The sequence below is a fragment of the Pseudophryne corroboree genome, chromosome 5 (genome assembly GCF_028390025.1).
Source record: "Pseudophryne corroboree isolate aPseCor3 chromosome 5, aPseCor3.hap2, whole genome shotgun sequence".
NCBI classification, from domain to species: Eukaryota; Metazoa; Chordata; class Amphibia; order Anura; family Myobatrachidae; genus Pseudophryne; species Pseudophryne corroboree.
The window spans coordinates 653,515,914-653,539,184 of record NC_086448.1 but is presented as its reverse complement, the minus strand read 5'-3'; the positions used below and the strand labels follow the sequence as shown (position 1 = coordinate 653,539,184).

Below are 23,271 nucleotides of genomic sequence, written 5' to 3'. Positions count from 1 at the left end.
AGACTGGATTCCAGACTTGACCACCTTCCTTGGAAGGTTTCCCCTTGAGTGACTGCGCCCCAGCCTCGGAGACTGGCATCCGTGGTCAGAAGGATCCAGTCCTGAATCCCGAACCTGCCGCCCTCCAGAAGGTGTAGCCACCAGAGGAACGAAATCCTTGCTTTCGGCGACAGCCGTATCCTCAGGCGCATATGTAGATGAGAACCCGACCACTTGTCTAGGAGATCCAGTTGGAAGGATCGAGCATGAAATCTTCCATATTGTAGAGCCTTGTAGGAGGCCACCATCTTCCCCAGAAGGCGAATGCACTGATGAACCAAAACCCGGGATGGCTTCAGGACATCCCGGACCATTGTTTGTAGAACCAACGCTTTCTCCTCTGGCAGAAACACCCTCTGCACTTCCATGTCAAGGATCATCCCCAGGAAAGACAATCTCCTTGTCGGCTCCAAATGTGACTTTGGCAGGTTCAGGATCCAACCATGAACCCTGAGCAGATGAGTCGTGAGAGCAATGGACTTTAACAGCTTCTCCCTGGACGACGCCTTTATCAACAAATCATCCAGGTATGGAATTATGTTCACTCCCTGTCTGTGGCGGAGAACCATCATCTCTGCCATCACCTTGGTGAACACCCTCGGTGCCGTGGAGAGACCGAATGGCAGTGCCTGAAACCGAAAGAGACTGTCTTACAGTGCAAATCTGAGATAAAGCCTGGTGCAGAGGCCAAATCAGAATGTGGAGATACGCATCCTTGATATCTAGGAATACCAGAAACTCCCCCTCCTCCAGACCTGAAATCACCGCTCTCAGAGACTCCATCTTGAATTTGAACTCCCTTAGATAAAGGTTTAGCGATTTCAAGTTCAAAATTGGTCTGACCGAACCATCCGGTTTTGGTACCCCAAAAAGGTTTGAATAGTAACCTACGTTGTGCATATGAGGTGGAACTGGAACAATGACCTCTGCCTTTTCCAATTTTTGGATAGCTTCCTGTAGGACAGTTCTGTCTGACAGTAAAGTTGGCAAGCCTGATTTGAAGAATCGGTGAGGTGGGGTTTCTTGAAACTCCAGTCTGTACCCCTGGGACACAATATCCTGTACCCAGGGATCCAGGCCGGACGCCACCCAGACGTGGCTGAAACGTCTGAGTCTCGCCCCCACCAGCCCGTTCCCCAGGCTGAGTGGTCCACCGTCATGCTGAGGATTTTGAGGTACCAGAAGCAGGTTTCTGGTCCTGGGAGCCTGCGGATGCAGACTTTTTGGATTTTGCCCTCCCACCTCTAAAAAAGGTGGTAGGAAGCTTGGACTTTTTTGTCTTAGCGGTCCGAAAGGACTGCAATGCAGATGAAGAAAAGGGTTTCTTCGTAGAAGGTGTAGCTGAGGGAAGAAAAGGTGACTTACCCGCGGTTGCCGTGGAAATCCACGCATCCAATGCTACCCCAAATAGAGCCTGACCTGTGTAGGGTAGGTTCTCCACACTTCTCCTGGATTCCGCATCTGCGGACCACTGGCGTAGCCAGAGTCCCCTGCGAGCTGAGACAGACATGGATGATATCCTTGCAGTCAGCGTACCTAGGTCCTTCATAGATTCCACCATGAACCTTGCAGAATCCTGTATGTTATGTAAAATAATTAAATGTCACTTCTATCCATTGAATCCAAATCCTCTAGTAATGTGCCTGACCACTTTACTATAGCTTTAGAAATCCATGAGCAGGCAATAGTAGGCCTCAGCGCTACCCCTGAAGCAGTGTACATGGATTTGAGCGTAGTGTCAATCTTATGATCAGCCGAATCTTTTAACGTGGTAGATCCAGGGACAGGTAAAACCACCTTTTTCGACAATCTGGAAACAGATGCGTCAACTATGGGTGGGTTTTCTCATTTTTTTCTATCTTCCTCAGGAAAAAGAAACGAAACCAGAATCCTTTTGGGAATCTGGATTTTTTTTCTCCGGGTTTTCCCAGGATTTTTCAAATAAAGTGTTCAATTCTTTAGACGCAGGGAAGGTTAGTGAGGCTTTCTTATTGTCTGTGAAGTAAGCCTCCTCAACCTGCTCAGGTGTTGTGTCAGTAATATATAACACTAGTAATATATAACACTCTAATGGCCTCAATCTTAAGCTGCACCCCCTTTGCAAGGGATGCCGCCCCCCTCAGCACATCCCCATCACCGTCTGTCGTGTCAGAGTAGGTATCCGTGTCATCTTGCATAATCTGGGCAAGTGCACGTTTCTGTGGGTATATGCTAGGGGATTTTGAAGGAACAGGAACAGAACCTGACCAAACTGCCATAGACTTCTTTAAAACCTGAGTTTCAGTCTCCGTATGAGCTACCCTAGTAGAGATCTGAGAGATTATTCCCTTAATAGAGGTTAACCACTCAGGCTCAGCAACAGGGATCTGAGACAAGGCATTACATTCCTGTATACATGGAATGGATTTCTCCTGAGAGGAAATGTCCTCTGCAGCATAAGACATAGAGGGGGTCATTCAGAGATGATCGTAGCTGGGCTAAATTTAGCACAGTTACGATCATTCACACTGACATGCGGGGGGAATCCCAGCACAGGGCTATACCGCCCCGTATGTCAGTGCCGCCCCATCCCCCCCCCCCCCGCAGAAGTGCAAAAGCATCGCACAGCGGTGATGCCTTTGCACTTCAAGAGTAGCTCCCGACCAGCAGAGCATTAGTGTGCTGGCCGGGAGCTACTAATCGCTCCCCGGCCTGCAGCGGCTGCGTGTGACGTCACGCAGCCACTGCGGTCCGCCCCCCGTTCGGTCCGGCCACACCTGCGTTGGCTGGACCGGGCCCACGAAACGGCGGCCAAACGCCGCCGTTCCGCCCCCCCCCCCCACTCAATCAGGCAGAGGCAATCGTAGCGGCCCGACAGCCTTAGGCCGTCTGGCATGCGCCGGCGCAGTTCTGACCCGATCGCACTGCTGTGATAAACTGCAGCGTGTGATCGGGTCAGAATGACCCCCAGAGTCCCTAGACATGACTATGTGAGACAGCAAACACCTCCACACACACAGAAAAATGTCAGACACAGTTTCCCCCCAAGTATACCACAGAGCTTGGAGCCATCACACAAACAGCGCTTCCCTAGGCAGTTATAATATAACTACCTCGCGCTGACTGTGTACCTTCATAGACTACACAGCAAATTCACCGCCTACCCCCCCCCCCCCTTCTACAACCCCCGGGTACCGCACAGGATAGCTGGAGTTGCTTGGAGGGACAGTTCTCCCTGTCAGCGTCTCTGTGCAGGATCTGGGGCTGAACTCTGCTGGGTCTGCTCTGAGAAGCTCCGCCCCCTCAACATGGCGCTGCTTCCCGCTCTTCACATCTTTATACTGGCCTGAGGAATGGTGCAGAGGCAGAGTAACCGAGGTCCCTGACAGCCTTGGTGACCAGTGTAGGGTATAGGCGCTGGCTCAGGGCGCCCCTCACAGCGCCGCACTATGTACTGCTGAGCCTCCGGAGCGCAATTAATACTGCGCTCCCACCCAGTTGCTGCCATCTTCACACCGGCTCCCCGCTTGCTATGGGGGGCCGGTGACTCACTCGCCACCGGAATCTTCTGGCTCTGTTAGGGGTGGCGACAGTGCTGCGGGAGTGAACGATCGCCTGGGGCGGCTAACGATCATCACCCTCAGGAGCTCAGTGTCAGCGGAGATAGTGGCTCGAACCCCACAGGGCAGACACTACTCCCTCCCCTAAGTCCCACGAAGCAGGGAGGCTGTTGCCAGCAGCCTCCCTGTGTCTAAACTCTAAGAAAATAATAAAACTAGATAAACTCCTAAAGAGCTCCCCTAGCTGTGACCGGCTCCTCCATTCACATTTTCTAAACTGAGTCTGGTAGGAGGGGCATAGAGGGAGGAGCCAGCCCACACTCTCAAACTCTTAAAGTGCCAATGGCTCCTCGTGGACCCGTCTATACCCCATGGTACTATGTAGACCCCAGTTTCCTCTAGGACGTAAGAGAGAAAAAAATAGGATTTTAATACCTACCGGTAAATCCTTTTCTCTTAGTCCGTAGAGGATGCTGGGGTCACATCAAGAACCATGGGGTATAGAGGGGACCCACAGGAGACATGGGCACTTTAAGACTTTCAAAGGGGTGTGAACTGGCTCCTCCCTCTATGCCCCGCCTCCAGACTCCAGTTATAGGAACTGTGCCCAGGGAGACAGACATTTAGAGGAAAAGGATTTATTGTTAAACTAAGGTGAGATACATACCAGCTCACACCTCAAGCACGCCGTACAACGTGGCATTTAACACAACGCAAGTCAATGGCATGAACATTATCAGCAACAGGCTGACTATAAACGTAACAACATGTGTGTAACCACAACTAATAAATGCAGATACAGTACGCACTGGGACGGGCGCCCAGCATCCTCTACGGACTAAGAGAAAAGGATTTACCGGTAGGTAATAAAATCCTATTTTCTCATACGTCCTAGAGGATGCTGGGGTCGCATCAAGAACCATGGGGTTATACCAAAGCTCTAGAACGGGCGGGAAAGTGCGGATGACTCTGCAGCACCGATTGACCAAACATGAGGTCCTCACTAGCCAGGGTATCAAACTTATAGAACTTCGCAAAGGTGTTTGAACCCGACCAGGTAGCCGCTCGGCAAAGTTGTAATGCCGAGACCCCCCGGGCAGCCGCCCAGGACAAGCCCACCTTTCTGGTAAAATGGGCCTTCACCGATTTCGGTAACGGCAATCCAGCCGTGGAATGAGCCTGCTGAATTGTATGACAGATCCAGCGCGCAATAGTCTGCTTGGAAGCAGGAGCCCCAATTTTTTGGTGAGCATACAGGACAAAGAGAGCCTCTCTTTTCCTAAACTGAGCCGTTCGGCGACATAAATTTTCAAAGCTCTTACTACATCGAGAAACTTCGATTCCTGCAAGGCGTCAGTAGCCACTGGCACCACAATAGGTTGGTTCAAGTGGAACGACAAAACCACTTTTGGCAGAAACTGCTGATGAGTTCTCAACTCTGCTCTATCTTCATGGAAGATCAAATAAGGGCTCGTGAGACAAGGCCGCCAATTCAGACACCCGCCTTGCAGATGCCAAGGCCAACAGCATGACCACTTTCCAAGTAAGGAATTTCAACTCTACCTTCTGTAAAGGTTCAAACCAATGAGATTGAAGGAACTGCAACACCACGTTAAGATCCCATGGTGCCACAGGGGGCACAAAGGGAGGTTGGATGTGCAACACGCCTTTCACGAAGGTCTGAACTTCTGGTAGGGAGGCCAATTGTTTTTGGAAAAAAAACGATAAAGCTGAAATTTGAACTTTAATTGAGCCCAACTTTAGGCCCGCATCCACACCGGCTTGTAGAAAATGGAGAAAACGTCCTAACTGAAATTCTTCCGTAGGATCCTTCTTGGATTCACACCAAGACACGAATTTTCTCCAAACACGGTGGTAATGTGTAGACGTTACTCCTTTCCTGGCCTGAATAAGAGTGGGGATGACTTCCTTGGGAATACCCTTTCGGGCTAGGATCCGGCGTTCAACCTCCAAGCCGTCAAACTAAGTCGCGGTAAGTCTTGGAACACGCACGGCCCCTGCTGTAACAGATCCTCCCTCAGAGGAAGAGGCCAGGGATCTCCTATGAGTAATTCCTGCAGATCTGGATACCAAGCCCTTCTTGGCCAGTCTGGAACAATGAGGATCGCTTGAACCTTTGTTCTTCTTATAATCTTTATCACTTTTGGAATGAGTGGAAGCGGAGGAAACATGTACACCGACTGAAACACCCACGGTATCACCAGAGCGTCCACTGCTATTGCTTGAGGGTCTCTCGACCTGGAACAATATCTCTGAAGTTTCTTGTTGAGGCGAGACGCCATCATGTCTATTTGAGGAATTCCCCAAAGAATTGTCACTTCTGCAAAGACCTCTTGATGAAGACCCCACTCTCCTGGATGGAGATCGTGTCTGCTGAGGAAGTCTGCTTCCCAGTTGTCCACTCCTGGAATGAAGATCGCTGACAGAGCGCTTGTATACCTTTCTGCCCAACGGAGCACCTTTGTGGCCTCTGCCATCGCCGCTCTGCTCTTTGTTCCGCCCTGGCGGTTTATGTACGCTACTGCTGTTATGTTGTCCGACTGAATCAAGGCGGGCCGATTGCGAAGAAGATGTTCCGCTTGCAGAAGGCCTGTAATTGTCCGTCAGGAGACTGTGCAGAGGAGCCGGCTCTTACCTGTCCGGTCCCTTTGGAGAGGTCCAGCTGGCGGAGGTGCGGGCTGCTGGTGTCGGGAAGGGTGTGCTGGGAGGACAGGCAGGGGTACTGGTTGGCAGCTCAGCAGATTGGCAGCATGTTCCTCCGGCAGGGGTTAGCAGTGCTGCTGTGGAGCCAGGGTTTCTTTGAACAGGCTGGGCTGTATTCCCGGTGGCCATCTTGGATGTGGGCAAAAAGCCTGTCTTGCCCACACTTCACCAATTTATCACTTCCCTCTGAGCAGCTGCTATAAGACAGGAAGGCCTGGAGGAGGGAAATTGCCAGTGCAACGTCTTTCACAGTATCTGTGAAGCTAGTTCTCTGTGCTCCCGCGGCATCTCCAGTGTCAGGTTCTTGTTACAGCAAATTACCCAAGCCTCCTGATATAGCCTTACGCAGACTGCCGACTCTGTTCCCGTGTCCTACCCAGCTACCTGTTCTGGATGCCGCAGTAACCAGCCCTCAGAATTTTTCCTTAAGTACTGGGTCACGGTTCCGGTATCCTCAGCCACCCGCTAACCTACAGTAGCATCTCTATTCAACTGTCTTTGGCGAACTCTGTTAAACTATTTCAAGTAATAAATGCGCAAGACCTTCATCCGTCCCGCTCGTTTGTTACTCAGGGATCCAAGTGCACCAGAATCATCTTCCCCAAATCCGGATCCACAAGAATCCTCAGACGTGACAAGGCCGTTGTGAATGGCCCTTAATTCCAGAACGTTTATGTGTAGACACATTTCCTGGCTTGACCATCTTCCCTGGAAGCTTTCCCCCTGCGTGACTGCTCCCCAGCCTCGAAGACTCGCATCCGTGGTCACTAAGATCCAGTCCTGGATCCCAAACCTGCTTCCCTCTAGGAGGTGAGAGCTGTGCAGCCACCACAGGAGTGAGATTCTGGTCTTGGAAGACAAGGTTATCCTTCGGTGCATGTGCAGATGGGACCCGGACCACTTGTCCAACAGGTCCCACTGAAACACTCTGGCATGGAATCTGCCAAACTGAATGGCCTCGTAGGCCGCCACCATCTTCCCCAGCAACCAAGTGCATTGATGGATCGATACTCTTGTTGGTTTCAGCATTTGTTTGACCAGGTTCTGAATTTCCAAAACCCTTTCCACTGGAAGAAAAACTCTATGTAATTCTGTGTCCAATCATTCCCAAAAACGACAGCCGTCTCGTCGGAATCAACTGTGATTTTGGCAAGTTTAGGAGCCAACCATGTTGCTGCAGAATTGTCAGGGAGAGTGTAATGTTCTGCATCAATTGGTCCCTGGATCTCGCCTTTATCAGGAGGTCGTCCAAGTATGGGATAATCGTGACTCCTTGCTTGCGTAGGAGAACCATCATTTCGGCCACTACTTTGGTGAAAACCCTCGGAGCTGTGGACAGACCAAACGGCAACGTCTGAAATTGGTAATGACAATCCCGAACTGCAAACCTCAGGTAAGCCTGATATGGGGGATAAATTGGAACATGCAAGTAGGCATCCTTTATGTCTATCGACACCATAAAATCCCCCTCCTCCAGACTGGAGATCACTGCCCGGAGAGATTCCATCTTGAATTTGAATTTTTTTAGGTAGAAATTGAGGGATTTGAGGTTCAGGATTGGTCTGACTGAGCCGTCAGGCTTCGGGACCACGAACAGGCTCGAATAAAAGCCTTCTCCCTGTTGTGACGGGGGAACCCTGACAATAACTTGATTGTGACACAATTTTTGTATTGCGGCGCATACCACCTTCCTGTCTGGAAGAGAAGCTGGTAAGGCTGATTTGAAAAATCGGGGGGGGACGTCTTGAAACTCCACTTTGTACCCTTGGGACACTATTTCTAAAACCCATGGGTCCAGGGCCGAACGAGCCCAGAACTGACTGAAGAGCCTGAGACGTGCCCCCACCGGTGCGAACTCCCGCAGAGGAGCCCCAGCATCATGCGGTGGACTTGGCAGAAGCCGGGGAGGACTTCTGCTCCTGGGAACCGGCCATGGCCGGTGATCGTTTACCTTTTCCCTTTCCTCTCGTAGCAAGGAAGGAAGACCCTCGGCCCCTTCTGTATTTATTGGGCCGAAAGGACTGCATCTGATAGTGGTGTGCTTTCTTTTGTGGTGCAGGCACATAAGGTAAAAATAATGACTTACCTGCGGTAGCCGTAGATACCAAATCAGCGAGGCCGTCACCAAACAACACAGCACCCTTATACGGTAAAGACTCCATAGCTTTCTTAGAGTCAGCATCTGCATTCCATTGATGAATCCACAATGCTCTCCTAGCTGAGACCGCCATGGCATTGGCCCGTGAACACAAGAGGCCAATATCTCTCGCAGCTTCCTTTAGGTAGACTGCAGCGTCCCTGATATGACCTAGTGTCAAAAGAATGCTATCCCTATCTAGGGTATCCATTTCAGATGACAAGTTATCTGCCCATTTTTCGATAGCACTACTCACCCACGCAGACGCAATGGCTGATCTGAGTGGCGTACCTGTGGTGACATAAATGGATTTCAATGTATTTTCCTGCCTACGATCCGCAGGATCCTTTAGGGCTGCCGTGTCAGGGACAGAAGAGCTACCTTTTTGGACAGCCGTGACAGAGCTTTGTCCACAATGGGGGGTGACTCCCATTTTCCCCTATCCCCAGAGGGAAACGGATACGCCACTACAATCCTTTTGGGAATCTGAAACTTTTTGTCAGGACTTTCCCAAACCTTTTCACAAAGCGTGTTCAGTTCATGAGAGGGAGGAAACGTTACCACAGGTTTCTTTCCTTTATACATACAGACCCTAGTATCAGGAACAGTAGGGTCCTCAGTGATATGTAATACATCTTTTATAGCCACAATCATGTACTGAATGCTCTTTGCCAGTTTTGGATCTAATCTGGCATCACTATAGTCGACACTTGAGTCAGTGTCCGTGTCTGTATCCGTGTCTGTCAGCTGGGCAAATGAACGTTTTTGTGACCCCGAGAGGGTCTGGACTTGAAACAACACATCCTCTATGGATTTCTTCCAAGCCTGGTTCTGTGACTCAGATTTATCCAATCTTTTATTTATCAGAGCCACATTTGCATTCAAAGCACTCAAAACATTCACCCAATCAGGTGTCGGCGGTGCCGATAGGGTCACTCCCACAGCCGTTTGTGTCCCTAACATAGGCCCTCATTCCGAGTTGTTCGCTCGTTCTTTTTCATCGCATCGCAGCGATTTTCCGCAAACTGCGCATGCGCAATGTTCGCACTGCGACTGCGCCAAGTAAATTTGCTAAGAAGTTTGGTATTTTACTCACGGCATTACGAGGTTTTTTCTTCGTTCTGGTGATCGTTGTGTGATTGACAGGAAGTGGGTGTTTCTGGGCGGAAACTGGCCGTTTTATGGGAGTGTGTGAAAAAACGCTGCCGTTTCTGGGAAAAACGCGGCAGTGGCTGGAGAAACGGGGGAGTGTCTGGGCGAACGCTGGGTGTGTTTGTGATGTCAAACCAGGAACGAAACTGACTGAACTGATCGCAGTGGCAGAGTAAGTGTCGAGCTACTCAGAAACTGCTTAGAAATTTCTATTCGCAAGATTCACTCCCAGTAGGCGGCGGCTTAGCGTGTGCACTGCTGTGAAAAGCAGCTAGCGAGCGAACAACTCGGAATGAGGGCCATAGTCTCCTCCTGGGAAGAGCACTCTGCCTCAAACATGCAGACACACGTGCATCCACCACACGCAGATACACTGGGCCTATAGGGGACAGACCCACAGTAAAGCCTGTCAGAAAGACACAGAGGGAGATATTGCCAGTTCACACCCCAGCGCCCAAACCCGGTCTGAACACTACAGAAAATGTCCCAGACCTGCAGCGCTTTTATAAATTACATACAATGCACCAAAATCACTGTGCCCCCCCCCCCCCCCGTTTTGCACCCTGTTACTTGTACAGCAGTGTGAGGAAGGACCAGCGTCTCTGCAGCCTGTGTAGAGAAAATGGCGCCGGGCTGTGTGCTGTGAGGGCTAAGCCCCGCCCCCGTAATGGCGCGCTTCAGACCTGCTCTTTTTTAAAACTTTTTTATACTGGCGGGGTCCGGACAGTGCCCTGGCACTATGTCCGCTCTTGCCAGTCAGTTATTTTGAGGTTAAAATGCTGCCCAGGGCGCCCCCCCCCCCCCCGCGCTCTGCACCCTGTAGTGCCTCTGAGTGTGGGAGCATGGCGCGCAGCGCGGCCGCTGTGCGGTACCTCAAAGCCATCACTGAAGTCTTCTGATCTTCTTCTACTCACCTGTCTTCGGATTTCTGGCTCTGCAAGGGGGGTGACGGCAGGCTCTGGGAATGAGCATCTAGGCGTACCTAGCGATCAGACCCTCAGGAGCAAATGGTGTCCTGTAGCCAAAGAAGCAGAGCCTTTAAACTCACAGAAGTAGGTCTGACTACTCTCCCCTAAGTCCCACGAAGCAGGGAGACTGTTGCCAGCAGTGCTCCCTGAAAATAAAAAACCTAACAAAGTCTTATCAGAGAAACTCAGTAGAGCTCCTCAGTGTGCATCCAGTCTGCCTGGGCACAGATTCTAAACTGGAGTCTGGAGGAGGGGCATAGAGGGAGTAGCCAGTTCACACCCCTTTGAAAGTCTTAAAGTGCACATGTCTCCTGTGGATCCCGTCTATACCCCATGGTTCTTGATGTGACCCCAGCATCCTCTAGGACGTATGAGAAATACTGACTATACTGTACTGTATTAAAAAAAAATATGTCAGCCCCAAGCGAGTTACCTCCCATACCGCTCTGGTGTCACACATCTTTCTAAGATTGCTTACAGTGTGCAAATTGTATTACAATACATACTGTAAGTGATTAAGTAAACGTATTAACTTTGAACTGGTAACTCTCTGACTTCAAGTCTTGATATACAGTACACTCACCAAAATGTTTGGTACGACATTAAAGCAAAGTATCAAAGCTGTAAAACAACACCATGTACACCCAATCTCAAGCTCCACGCCACATTCAGACACCAAACGACACCTCCTGTTGAAGCTCTGACTCTGCCAAGCCTGGCTTGAGGTTATACACCACAGTACCCTATGTACACTCCTTACTTGTAGAGTGAGAAAATACTGAACAAATGTAAGTTCAGGCTAGCATGAACTTTTCCCGCTCATTGGTCATTCCATTGCTTTAAGCAGCATATACATATTGCAAGAGGGACAACACCAAGTGGTAACTGAGCAAAGAAGGGGCAAAAGAGTGGCGTGAAGAGAGGGTGTAGTCAAGGGAGACACCCAATCAGCGGAGTTGGGGTACACAGGAGTTGAAGGTATTGTCAATAGTTATGGAGAGATTGGGGGGTGGAGACGATGAGTTTGGTTTTGTCCATGTTGAGCTCCAGAGACTGTTCAGACATCCACGAGCAGATGGCGGAGAGGCAGCCAGCGGGTGAAGATGGGTCAAGGTTGTTTTTTTTTGAGAATAGGTAAGACAAGAGCAAGTTTGAATGATGAGGGAAAGATACAGGTGAAGAGAGATAAGTTGAAGAAGTGAGCAAGGTGAAAGCAGGAAGTAGCGGTGAGGGAGCGAAGAAGGCGTGAAGGGATGGGGTCCAGGCGGCAGGTGGACGGGGGGAGAGGACAAGATAAGGGAGTGGACTTCATCACCTGTGTTGAGGTGGCAGGAGCACAAGGTGGGTGGCCAGGAGATAAGGATGATGTGGGGAGGGGGGCTGCAGTGGGGAGATGGGAGGAGATTTCTTGATGGATTGCCTCAATTTTGGAAAAGTAGGCAAAGTTGGTTGCAGTGAAGGAGGATTGAAGCGACGGGGAGGGGGGCGCGCAGGAGAGTGTTAAAATGACTAAAGAGGCGGCAGGGGCTTGGGAACTGAGAGAATATGAGTGACTGGAAGGATTGCTTGGCAAGAGAGAGAGCAGAGCTGAAGGAAGAGAGGAACGAACTGGAAGTTGAGGAAGTCCACCAGAGAGCAAAATTTTATCCAGAAGTGCTCAGTGGTATGCAAGCATTTTTTGCAGGAACTGGGTCAGTTTGGAGTCCAGGGTTGGGTTTTGTAATGGCGTAGGACAGAGGAGATGGGGCAACGGAACAGAGTGCAGGGGAAAGAGTAATGTTGTAGAAGGAGGCCATCTGGTTGGGGCAGGCCATGGTGGATAGAGGAGACAGGAGATTATCTAGTGAAAAGCAACAAAATTGCAGTGCACAGAAAAAGCATTAATCAATAAATAAGTAGGTTTTTATTTGGTTAAAACAATTTATTATAACCTTAGAACGAGTGTGTAAACTTTAAAACACATCACCATCTAATAAAATTGTCTGCACTAAACAATCCAACAAATTTATGCTGTAATCTACAGCCACACATATATTAAAATGCAGGAAGTTCTATCCGAGACGTTCACCACCTAACGAGACTGTACTTGTAAGTCTGCACCGGGAAACGGGTGTAGTATGGCTGACCGGCAGTCTCCTGACCGCCGGTCAGCTTACCGACGCCGGGATCCCGGCAGCATACCGACGCCGGGATCCCGACGGGGAGGGGCGAGTGCAGCAAGCCCCTTGCGGGCTCGCTGCGCTCGCCACACTGCGGGCTCGGTGGCGACCTGCGGTCGCCACGGGTTCTATTCCCACTCTATGGGTGTCGCGGACACCCACGAGTAGAAATAGTCCCTGTTGGTCGGCATGCCGACCATCGGGATACTGAGCCGGCGGGATGGTGGAGGAGGTCATGTGAGTGTCGGTCAGCAGACCGCCGGTCACATGAATACCACCCCCGGGAAACCACTCCACGTTTGGATCATTGTACCTCAGTCTCCCAGAAAAGACTGCCACGTAAGGTTCAAGCACTCAGCAGTCGGGGAGAAGGGGGGTTTGACACGCAACATGTGGAAAGTGGGTATCTTTGTCCCCCTGAAAAGGTACGGCACCAGCAGCCGGGGAGGACGTGTGCATTATTTACAGCTTACAACTGCATCAGTGATATATAAAATAGCTGGCCAGCTGACTATATACAATTGTACAATTGTGGATATTGGACTTTCAAATACAGGAATTGAGTGTTCTTAATAATTTAACTCTTTGGTTGTCAAGAATTTCACCAGAAGGAAGTCCATTAACCCATTTATTTACACCTGAATGTAGTTTAATTGATTTGTATGAAATACTGGCAGTAGCTCCATGAATGCAACATTGTTGATACATTTTTGAAGATTAGCTACAAGGTAGCATTAGATATATAAATAGAGCTTTTTCCTGCATTTTAATATGTGTGTGGCTGTAGATTACAGCATAAATTTGTTGGATTGTTTAGTGCAGACAATTTTATTAGATGGTGATGTGTTTTAAAGTTTACACACTCGTTCTAAGGTTATAATAAAATGTTTTAACCAAATAACCTTCTTATTTATTGATTTATGCTTTTTCTGTGCGCTGCAATTTTGTTGCTTTTTTTTTTTTTTTTTTAGATTTTCTATATACAGGGTTGAGTGACCCCCTGTTTTTTGACAGCTGCACAGAAATCGCAATTGATTAGCGCTTCGTCAACTTCTTCTATTGTTTGTTTAGTTGATTATCTAGTGAGGAGAACAGGACAGTGGGGTCGAGAGCCTCAAGACTGAGCTTGGTGATGGTAGCTTTGTTTAAAGGAAGGAGTGGAGAAGGTGAGAGAATGAAGGAGCATAGGTGGCAGTCAGAGAGGAGGAAGGGAGAGTTGGAGAGGTCAGAATGAGCACACAAATGGGTAAATACAAGGTCAAGAGAGTGGCCGAGAACATGGGTGGGGGTGGAAGGTCAAAGGAGGAGGAAAGGCAAAAATTGATGGGTGTAGTATTAGTGACATCAATAGGCATGTTAAAGTCGCCAAGGATGATAGAAGGGAGGTCAGCGGAGAGGAAGTGGGGAAGACTGGCAGCGAAGTTCTTGAGAAATTGGGAGGAGGAGCCTAGGGCACGGAGATGAATGGGGTGGAAGAGATGGATAAAATGGACCTTGAAGGGGGAGAAAGAAGGGAGGGATCAGGTGGGATGACGTGAAAGGTGCAGTTGTGGGATAAGAGGATGCCCAATCCTCTACCCCTGAGCTTTACCCCTCATTACTTTCTCCATCATGTGTCTAAATAAATACAGTACTATCTGTATATATACACTATGTATTGTAAAGACCTATTTTAAAATATTTATATAATTTTCAATTATTACACAATACAATAACGGATATCAATAGTGTACACACGAACATGCTTATAAATGCTATCAAAAAATACCCCCTAGCCAAATCTGTATATAGCTACACACAAGAATACAATAGGAAACACATATTTGCACACAAACACACAGGTATAAGATATATTCTTTAAATATAAAATGTATACTTGTTCTGCAGGAAACCTTGTATTCCTAAGTACAGTAAGTAGTGCAATGTTCCATATTATAGCATGAAACAAAAGCACTCAGACATACAGTCTTAAATATGTAACTTGTTAATATTAAAATATGCATTTCTTAAATAACTAACATAATTGTATGTTTGCATTGCTGAAAGCAGCATATAGTCCCGGCTACACTAGATTTAATATTTTGCTTAACATATACTCAATAAAACCTAAAATTAATTCAAGAGTCTATCTGCTGCACAATTGCTCAACTTTTTTTATTTAATTCATATTTTTAAACAAGGTACAGTAATTGCCAATATTTTTAGGACGGAATGAATACAAAACTAACAAGATAACCATTTTTTTCATTCCAAAAGAAAAAAATTCCAAAAGGAAAAATATCAACTAGGTTATGGACGACAGAGCATGCAGTCTAATCTATTGTGACAACACAGAGGCTGCTGCTGTCCCAGTCTTGCCTAGAAGCATCTAAGGGAACACAAAGTAATGGTTTAGTGGACATCCTACACAACTACTAGCCAAGTTAGTGGTTTAGTAGTCTCATACTGACCGTGGCATGTTCTGCAGCTGACATACATACAGCTGTATCAGAGAATGTTCATCAGTCACAGGGCTAGTTACACTTACGCGGTCAGGTAACCTGAGTGAGCATAACAATGGAGCCTGCAGTTAAGTCACAAGTTGGTGTCACATGAGCTTTGTAGGATGGATTCTTGAACTGTTCATATATGCATGATTAATACTCTACCATACTGTATGTAAACAATTAAAAAGCAAGCTGTTATAATTAAGAGCAACATGTCTTAAAACTGCAAGAAAACCATGCAATGTGCACTACAATGTTATGTTCTGGAACTATATCCTACAGTGACATTCAATGTATCAGAAGCCCGGGAGGCATTCGATACTGGCGCCGGGATCCTGCCAGCCGGCATACAGATAACTATTCTCCCTCTTGGGGTGTCCACGACGGGTGTGGTATGTAAGGTCAACCACACGTAGGTCGAGAGTGTCTAGGTCGACAGTAAGTAGGTTGACATGGTTTCAAGGTTGACAGGGACTCTAGGCCGACGTGACAGAAGTTCGACATAAGTTTTTTCACTTTTTTTAGTGTCGTTTTCTCCGTACACTGACCAGGAACCCCACTTACTGCACAGTGTCCCCTCGCTCCGCTACCGCTGCACTCAGCACAGGTTACCATTCCCAAATGTAGTACACGTGGATCGTAAAGTATGAAAAAGTTCAAAAAATGAAAGGATTTTTTTTAAAACTCATGTCGACCTTTTGTCATGTTGACCTAGAACCCATGTCAACCTAAGTGTGGTCGACTTAGAGACCGGATACCGTCCACGACACCCCTGGAGGGAGAATAAATAGCATGGTGTGCGTAGCGCGCCTGCAAGGGGCTCTTTTGCGCTCGCCCCGCTGCCGGCATTCCAGCTGTGGAATCCCTGCGCCGGGATCCTGAGCGTCGGTATAATGTAGTACACCCCAGAAGCCTTACCCAGAAACCTGACTGGTGAGTGACATGCACATCAAAAGGGACTCACCAATAATAGGGGTTGGTTAACAGAGACCTAGACATTTCCCGTTTCCAATATTAAGCATGTCAGCAGGGGCCACTGAAGCTTGGGGCCCCCAGTAGATCCATTTTCAACTTTACCAAAGAACCTTTCCTGTACTTCTGTTATAATGAATTGAACAGGAAAATGTAGGGGGTGTATAGATACAAGTCAGATGAATTAGGGAACCCAATACAACTTGTGCAGTAAGGCAGATTTGAGCCATTAAGTTAGCTATTAAACCAATGAAACTGTTATGCGAGATTTGTGAGCAAAAAATTGATTTAACGCTAAACACAGTGAGGCTCATTCAGGTGCGGTTGCAAAGCGGCTATTGGGTCTAATTCAGACCTGGTCGCTGCAGCGGCAGGGTATGCAGGCTGAAGGCCATTGCAGTGTGCGCACGCGCAGAAGCTGCACTGCGCGTGCGCACACAGTGAGATGCGACAGCACCTCACTTGTGCAATCGTCTCTGCCTGATTGACAGACAGATGTGGCCACGGGGCGGTCGTGGCATTGGGACGGCGCTGCGGTGGCATGATCTGGACAACGGAGGCATGTCCGGACCCGTTGCTGGGGTCGCGGCGGCCAAAAACATGATGGGTAGCAGTCTGCCTTCGCAGCTATTGCAGGGCGGACTTACCCTGTGCTGGGCGTCCCCCCACATTTCAAAAATTTTGATCGTAGATGTGTGAAAAATGCAGGATTGAATTAGGCCCATTGTACGCACATTGGTGCACGCACAGTGATTGATTTACCATAGTGGTTGCAACAAGGAATCAGATGCAGAGTGAGTGACAGGTAGACAGCGTTTGAGAATGGCAACGGGGAGTGGTCAGCCAAAAGCAGACGTGTCATGGTCGTTCAGACGGCGTTTTCAGGCTGTGCATAAATTAGCAGTTGCGATCTTGCTTGCTACTGGAGAGCCCTCAGTGTCCTGAGAGAGCAGCTCAGCCTCAGACATTGAGACTCTGCGACATGTTCTGATTTGTGATGATGGCACCAATGTACCAGCAATTATACGCTGTTGGACAGAAATGATGCGACAGCAGTGGGCGTCCCTATGCTCGGGTTAGCTTCTGCCCATATTAGCATAGAAGCGCAACTGCGTACGGCAAAAGAGAGCAGCGGCAGCAGCAACAACAACCGCATCTGAATGAGCCTCTGTATTATTCACTTATTTGTGGTTGGGTTACAGATTCTTCAAGTAACAACACAAGTTCATCATAACATTATGTAACTGCAATATACCAGAGCACATGGGAAACCACAGAGTATACAATAATCTAAATGAATAAAGCACTGAAAATCTATATCAAACAATGGTTACAACATGGAAAGAAAACAATTATTTTATCCAACTAAGAAAAAAAACAAAACAGTATATAGCAAACTTTGAAGACGTGACATTGAAAATACACGTAGTATATTAAGTGTTAGTATCGGATTTCCATTTCATAAGCTGATAAAACAGTAGTTTACTTAAACAAAATTACTTCTGAATTTTCTTTTTCATTAATGATCTCTGCATGTTGCCATAGGCAATTATGCCAACTGCTGGCATTGGGTGTACCTTAGCACTTTACACAGCTTATAAAGGCAGAAAATACCGTTATCATTCATTGTGAATCAATTGATGCTACACCTGAGAATAAATGTATTAAACCAAGTGTTGTTCCATTACTTTCTGCATAATAACAATCCTGAAGCTTGCATATATATTTTTCCCCAAAGTCTAAGCTTAAAATTCACAGAACAGATACAATTTTGACACAAATCAGCACCCAGCAGTGTATTAAGCAGGGAATGAATATGTATGTATAGACATTTAGAACACAAGACTTGATACGTACATTTTGTTTGTGAAAGGACTTCCTGAGGGAACAGAGTGAGAGAATACTGTGTCGTTCATGCTGGTAACTGGTCTGGGAGGCCTGAGAGATAAACGAAAATCTTTAGACCTACAGGAATTTACACTTATACTGCAGGCAATAATAATCCAACATAATTATGTCATAAACTCACATACAGAACTATTCTATAACAGAAAACCATCAATTCTGCGAGAAGAAAATAAACTGAACACTAGCAGCAATTCAGCAACCATTCTAGAACTTATCATTTCTTCAGATACTCAAACCCCTGCACAATTGTCCTGCTGGTGGCGGCAAGAGACAACTTTGGAAATAAAGTGCTCCAGCAGACTGGAACTTTTCTGTGTTCAGAGCACTGTGTGAATGTCTGGGTCAGACCAATCTGAGCGCTCAACACAACAGGGGCCGGATGTAAGGATGTCCGAGTTTGCCGGAGGATTGGGTTCCCGGCTGAACTCTGACTTTTTTTAAAGCGGCAATGATTTACAAGGCAAAGCCATGCCTTATAAACAGCAACAGCTGCTGCCCCTGGGCTGCAGTGCGGTCCATAGTGTGCAGGAGGGAGCTGACCAGGACAAATTAACATACATGTGAACATACATGTAACATATGTCCTGGCTTCCTTCCCCAGGGATTCACCGCCCGCGGAGCACTGAACTCACTGCTCTGCCTGTCAATCGTCATTTAGCCCAACCCTGGACTGCAATGGGAGTCTGGGGGAGGGCTAAATAACAATTGACAGGCTGAGCAGTGAGTTGCTGTGGTGATGGATTCCCGGGGAAGAAAGCCAGGACATATGTTACACACAACTTAACATGTATGTTCATATGTCCTGGTCAGCACCAAAGCCCAGGGGCAGCAGCCACCCCTGCTTGTAAGGCTTGGTTTTGCCTTGTAAATGACTGCCGCTTTAAAAAAACAAAAAAAAACCCTGCGTTTGGCCAGGTAACCCGCACCTCCAGCCAACTCGGATGTCATTACATCCGGCACAAAGGTGACAAACTGCTGTCATTCCAAATTCACCTGTAGAACTCTACTGTTGGACATCGCGAATGTTAAGTTTGTCTCAAATATTTTTAAGAACTCAAACTGCGGTTACACTAGCTTGCTTAGGGAGTGCTTAACATTTTATGTTACTTCTGGTGGAATTCTTCTAAAATACAGGAATCTTCTATGCTGACTTTATTTACCACTGAAGGTTTTTTAAGACAAAACAAATAGCACATCTTAGGGCTGCTGTTATACTAATGCTACACTAATGCTATACTAATGCTACTGTATGCTATACCAGGGTGGAAAATGTGGCAGTCACAGAAATGTTGTTTCTAGGTCATACTCTGCAGTCAGCATTGGTGCTGAAGTGCTCATATGATTCCCTTTGTATAACTTTAGTCACTAATGTCACAGCAGGAACTTGGCAATGCAGCACTGGGCAGAACATAGGAAATGATTCAGAGGTGGACACTATAGCACAGCTGCTGCTTCTTTCAAAGCGTCCCCAAATACCAGCAGCATGTCAATCAGGATTGGGGCACTGTGAACAAAATTCCAGCCCCAGATCTGCAAACACGCAGTGCAGCTGTTGCGCATATCCGCGACCGTCGGCCAGCTGCAACAATATTCGCAATAGCATCCTCCTCTGAATCAGCCCCACAGTACTTAAAAACACAGATGTGAGACACCAGAATATTTGTTACAGCATAATGTAATAAACATTCAGTAAAGGCCTGGTGCATGCAAAGCGCCACACAAGTGCTCAAACACAATGTCCTAATTCTGCCGTGCAAACCGCCACATCAGGGGGCACATTTACTATGGGCCACTTTTCCAAAGTGACCGGGTCTTCAGCTCCTATATGAGGGGGTCTATTCAATTCAAGTCGGCAGTTTCCAACATTTTAAGGTCAAATCCAGATTCAACCTATTCAATCAAAGTGCCGTTTATCCGACAACTCAGAAATTCCGACTTGTCGGAAAACACGTGGATCAGCAGATTAGCCGATGACCAACGTGTTTTGCTGGATTAGCTGCCAAATCCAATAGGTTTTAGCCCCATTTCCGACAAGGTCAATCCGACTTTAAAAAAGTCGGATTGGTATTATCAGAAATGCCCAAAACCTATCGGATTTGGACGCTAATTGAATACTGAAATGTTGGATCCTTTCCGTCGGAAAGGATCCGACATCAATTGAATAGACCCCTAAAAGGAGCTTTCATATAAAAATACAAAACACCTGACTTTGTATAGTGCTACCATTCCTCTATCACATATTTTGAATCCAAATGCAAAACAGTAATAATTGCACAAGTCTTTTAAATAATTGAATAAATAGAATGTTGTGTGTCAATGGATGCTAAACACAAAACATGAGCTACATTAAAATGATGATGATGATGTTTACAAGTAAGATTAACAAAGTGTGAAGTAGTGAACTATAGTTAGGAGGGTGACAGGTCACAGTACTCACCAAGTGTCCCTTTGTAGCAACAAGAAAATAGAAAGGATATATTATTATTACTATTATTATTACGCACATATTATTATTTATACTGAAGCAAGAAGAATTATCTTTATATTAAGTATTCTGCACAGTAACTTCTGCAACTACTACCAGCACTACCCAATGCCATACCAACTCATTCCTTATGAACATGTAGTCCTGTTATATGGTATATGTAATTATGTATTCATTGGATAATATATTAGACTGTGTAATAAAAGGCTAACACTGTTCCTCGCCTCTATGGGGATAATTCAAGTGTTTTGTGTGGCCGCCACAAGAAGGCACCCAATGGAGCAATTCAAGTGTTGCTTCGGTTTGGACACGCACAGCCACCGGCGCTGACATTACTGTTATGTTGTTCCGTCATTTTGACGGGCTGGTAACTAGTATTATATATGACAGTAAATATCTGTTACATCCTGTATTTTACTATTAGTTTAGTATACATATGTGATAGTTAGAAGGGAAGTAACATCTTAAACACTGATATGTGATAACAATCCCACTTTTTGCTAAATATCTACTACACCCTAAAATGGGTGTACAAATCCATTCCATTCCATGGGTGATCCATTCACCTGGTGCACTCCGATATAGACCTCATTACACACATAAGGGGTTATTCTGTGTGATGCTGGGTAGCAATGTGCATATTACTCTATAACTACGGTAGTTCAACATCACAGAATTTCCTGTACACCTCTAGGGGGTGAGAGATAAAATCAGCACTGTTGGTGATCACAATGTGACACTCCGGAACACACATTCCTACCATCGTGCACAGTGGAATTACCTCAAAAAGATGCTAAATGGGGGAAAGTGCTGCAAGCCAAGGGATGACTACTGTAAATAAGTAATCTTTCACCTTTACCATTTATGCTACAATTACTTCCCTTTAGTTACTTTATCCTCACCTCTCAGCCACTTTATGTTGTGTATACTGTAGCTACTGTAAAACATTCATTTTATGAGCCCTCAAAAAGGGCTCAGCTCATAAACACATATGCTTTGGGAAAATCCATGAGCATTAGCTTTATCCATGAATTCTTTATGTTTTCTCACTCATACAATCTATTGTACTGTAGCCCACATTATGGCCTAGGTGATACAGATGTGTTCTCATACAGGACTGTTGCAGTCGCACCAAACAGACCCTCTCAGCGCGCCAGATCCCATGAGACTCTCCTAGCAGTGGGCATCTTTTTGGGCCCAAAAAATCAACCCGGGATATCTGTATGTCTGAAAAGTACCAACCTGTGAACACGTTCCCGGGTCGGCGCCCTTGCTATCAACCAGGGTTTTATCAGGGACGTAAACAACTCTGGTTGAGTGTGAATGGTGCAACCAGGGATTTTACTCCAGAGTAATGCTTGGTGGGGCGGGTCTGCCAGGAGGAGGCTAAGCTCCGTGCTGCAAGGAGGGTGACGTGTGTGTATGACAGGTATATGTGTGTACGAATGTGACGTGTATGTGTATGTATGAGTGTGACGTGTGTGTATGACATGTATGTATGTGTATTACATATGCCTAGCAGCTTAGGCTTGTAGAATGCCAGGGCAGACCAGGCTTATGTCTGAAACGGGATGACCCGGGAATTTCCCAGGTCTCAAGTGTAGTGTGAAAGAGGGTCTTGAGTAAAAAATAAGATTTTACTCACCGGTAAATCTATTTCTCGTAGTCCGTAGTGGATGCTGGGAACTCCGAAAGGACCATGGGGAATAGCGGCTCCGCAGGAGACTGGGCACAACTAAAGAAAGCTTTAGGTCACCTGGTGTGCACTGGCTCCTCCCACTATGACCCTCCTCCAAGCCTCAGTTAGGATACTGTGCCCGGAAGAGCTGACACAATAAGGAAGGATTTTGAATCCCGGGTAAGACTCATACCAGCCACACCAATCACACCGTATAACTCGTGATACTATACCCAGTTAACAGTATGAAAACACTGAGCCTCTCAACAGATGGCTCAACAATAACCCTTTTGTTAACAATAACTATGTACAAGTATTGCAGACAACCGCACTTGGGATGGGCGCCCAGCATCCACTACGGACTACGAGAAATAGATTTACCGGTGAGTAAAATCTTATTTTCTCTAACGTCCTAGTGGATGCTGGGAACTCCGAAAGGACCATGGGGATTATACCAAAGCTCCTAAACGGGCGGGAGAGTGCGGATGACTCTGCAGCACCGAATGAGAGAACTCAAGGTCCTCCTCAGCCAGGGTATCAAATTTGTAGAATTTTGCAAACGTGTTTGCCCCTGACCAAGTAGCAGCTCGGCAAAGTTGTAAAGCCGAGACCCCTCGGGCAGCCGCCCAAGATGAGCCCACCTTCCTTGTGGAATGGGCTTTTACAGATTTAGGATGCGGCAGTCCAGCCGCAGAATGCGCCAGCTGAATTGTGCTACAAATCCAGCGATCAATAGTCTGCTTAGAAGCAGGAGCACCCAGTTTGTTGGGTGCATACAGGATAAATAGCGAGTCAGTTTTCCTGACTCTAGCTGTCCTGGAAATATAAATTTTCAAGGCCCTGACTACGTCCAGTAACTTGGAATCCTCCAAGTCCCTAGTAGCCGCAGGCACCACAATAGGTTGGTTCAAGTGAAAAGCTGATACCACCTTAGGGAGAAACTGGGGACGAGTCCTCAATTCCGCCCTATCCATATGGAAAATCAGATAAGGGCTTTTACATGACAAAACCGCCATTTCTGACA

General features: G+C 47.1%; 1 protein-coding gene across 6 annotated transcripts in view; it reads right to left on the bottom strand.

Annotated features, from left to right (window-relative positions):
- The window catches only part of DTNA (dystrobrevin alpha), a 546,028-nt gene that overhangs the window by 142,244 nt on the left and 380,513 nt on the right, over nt 1-23,271 (bottom strand). For all 6 annotated transcript variants that reach the window (XM_063923677.1, XM_063923676.1, XM_063923680.1 and 3 more), the window contains exon 10: nt 18,034-18,114. In XM_063923677.1, the coding sequence (XP_063779747.1) occupies nt 18,034-18,114 (81 nt within the window). The remainder of the gene's footprint in view (nt 1-18,033; nt 18,115-23,271) is intronic.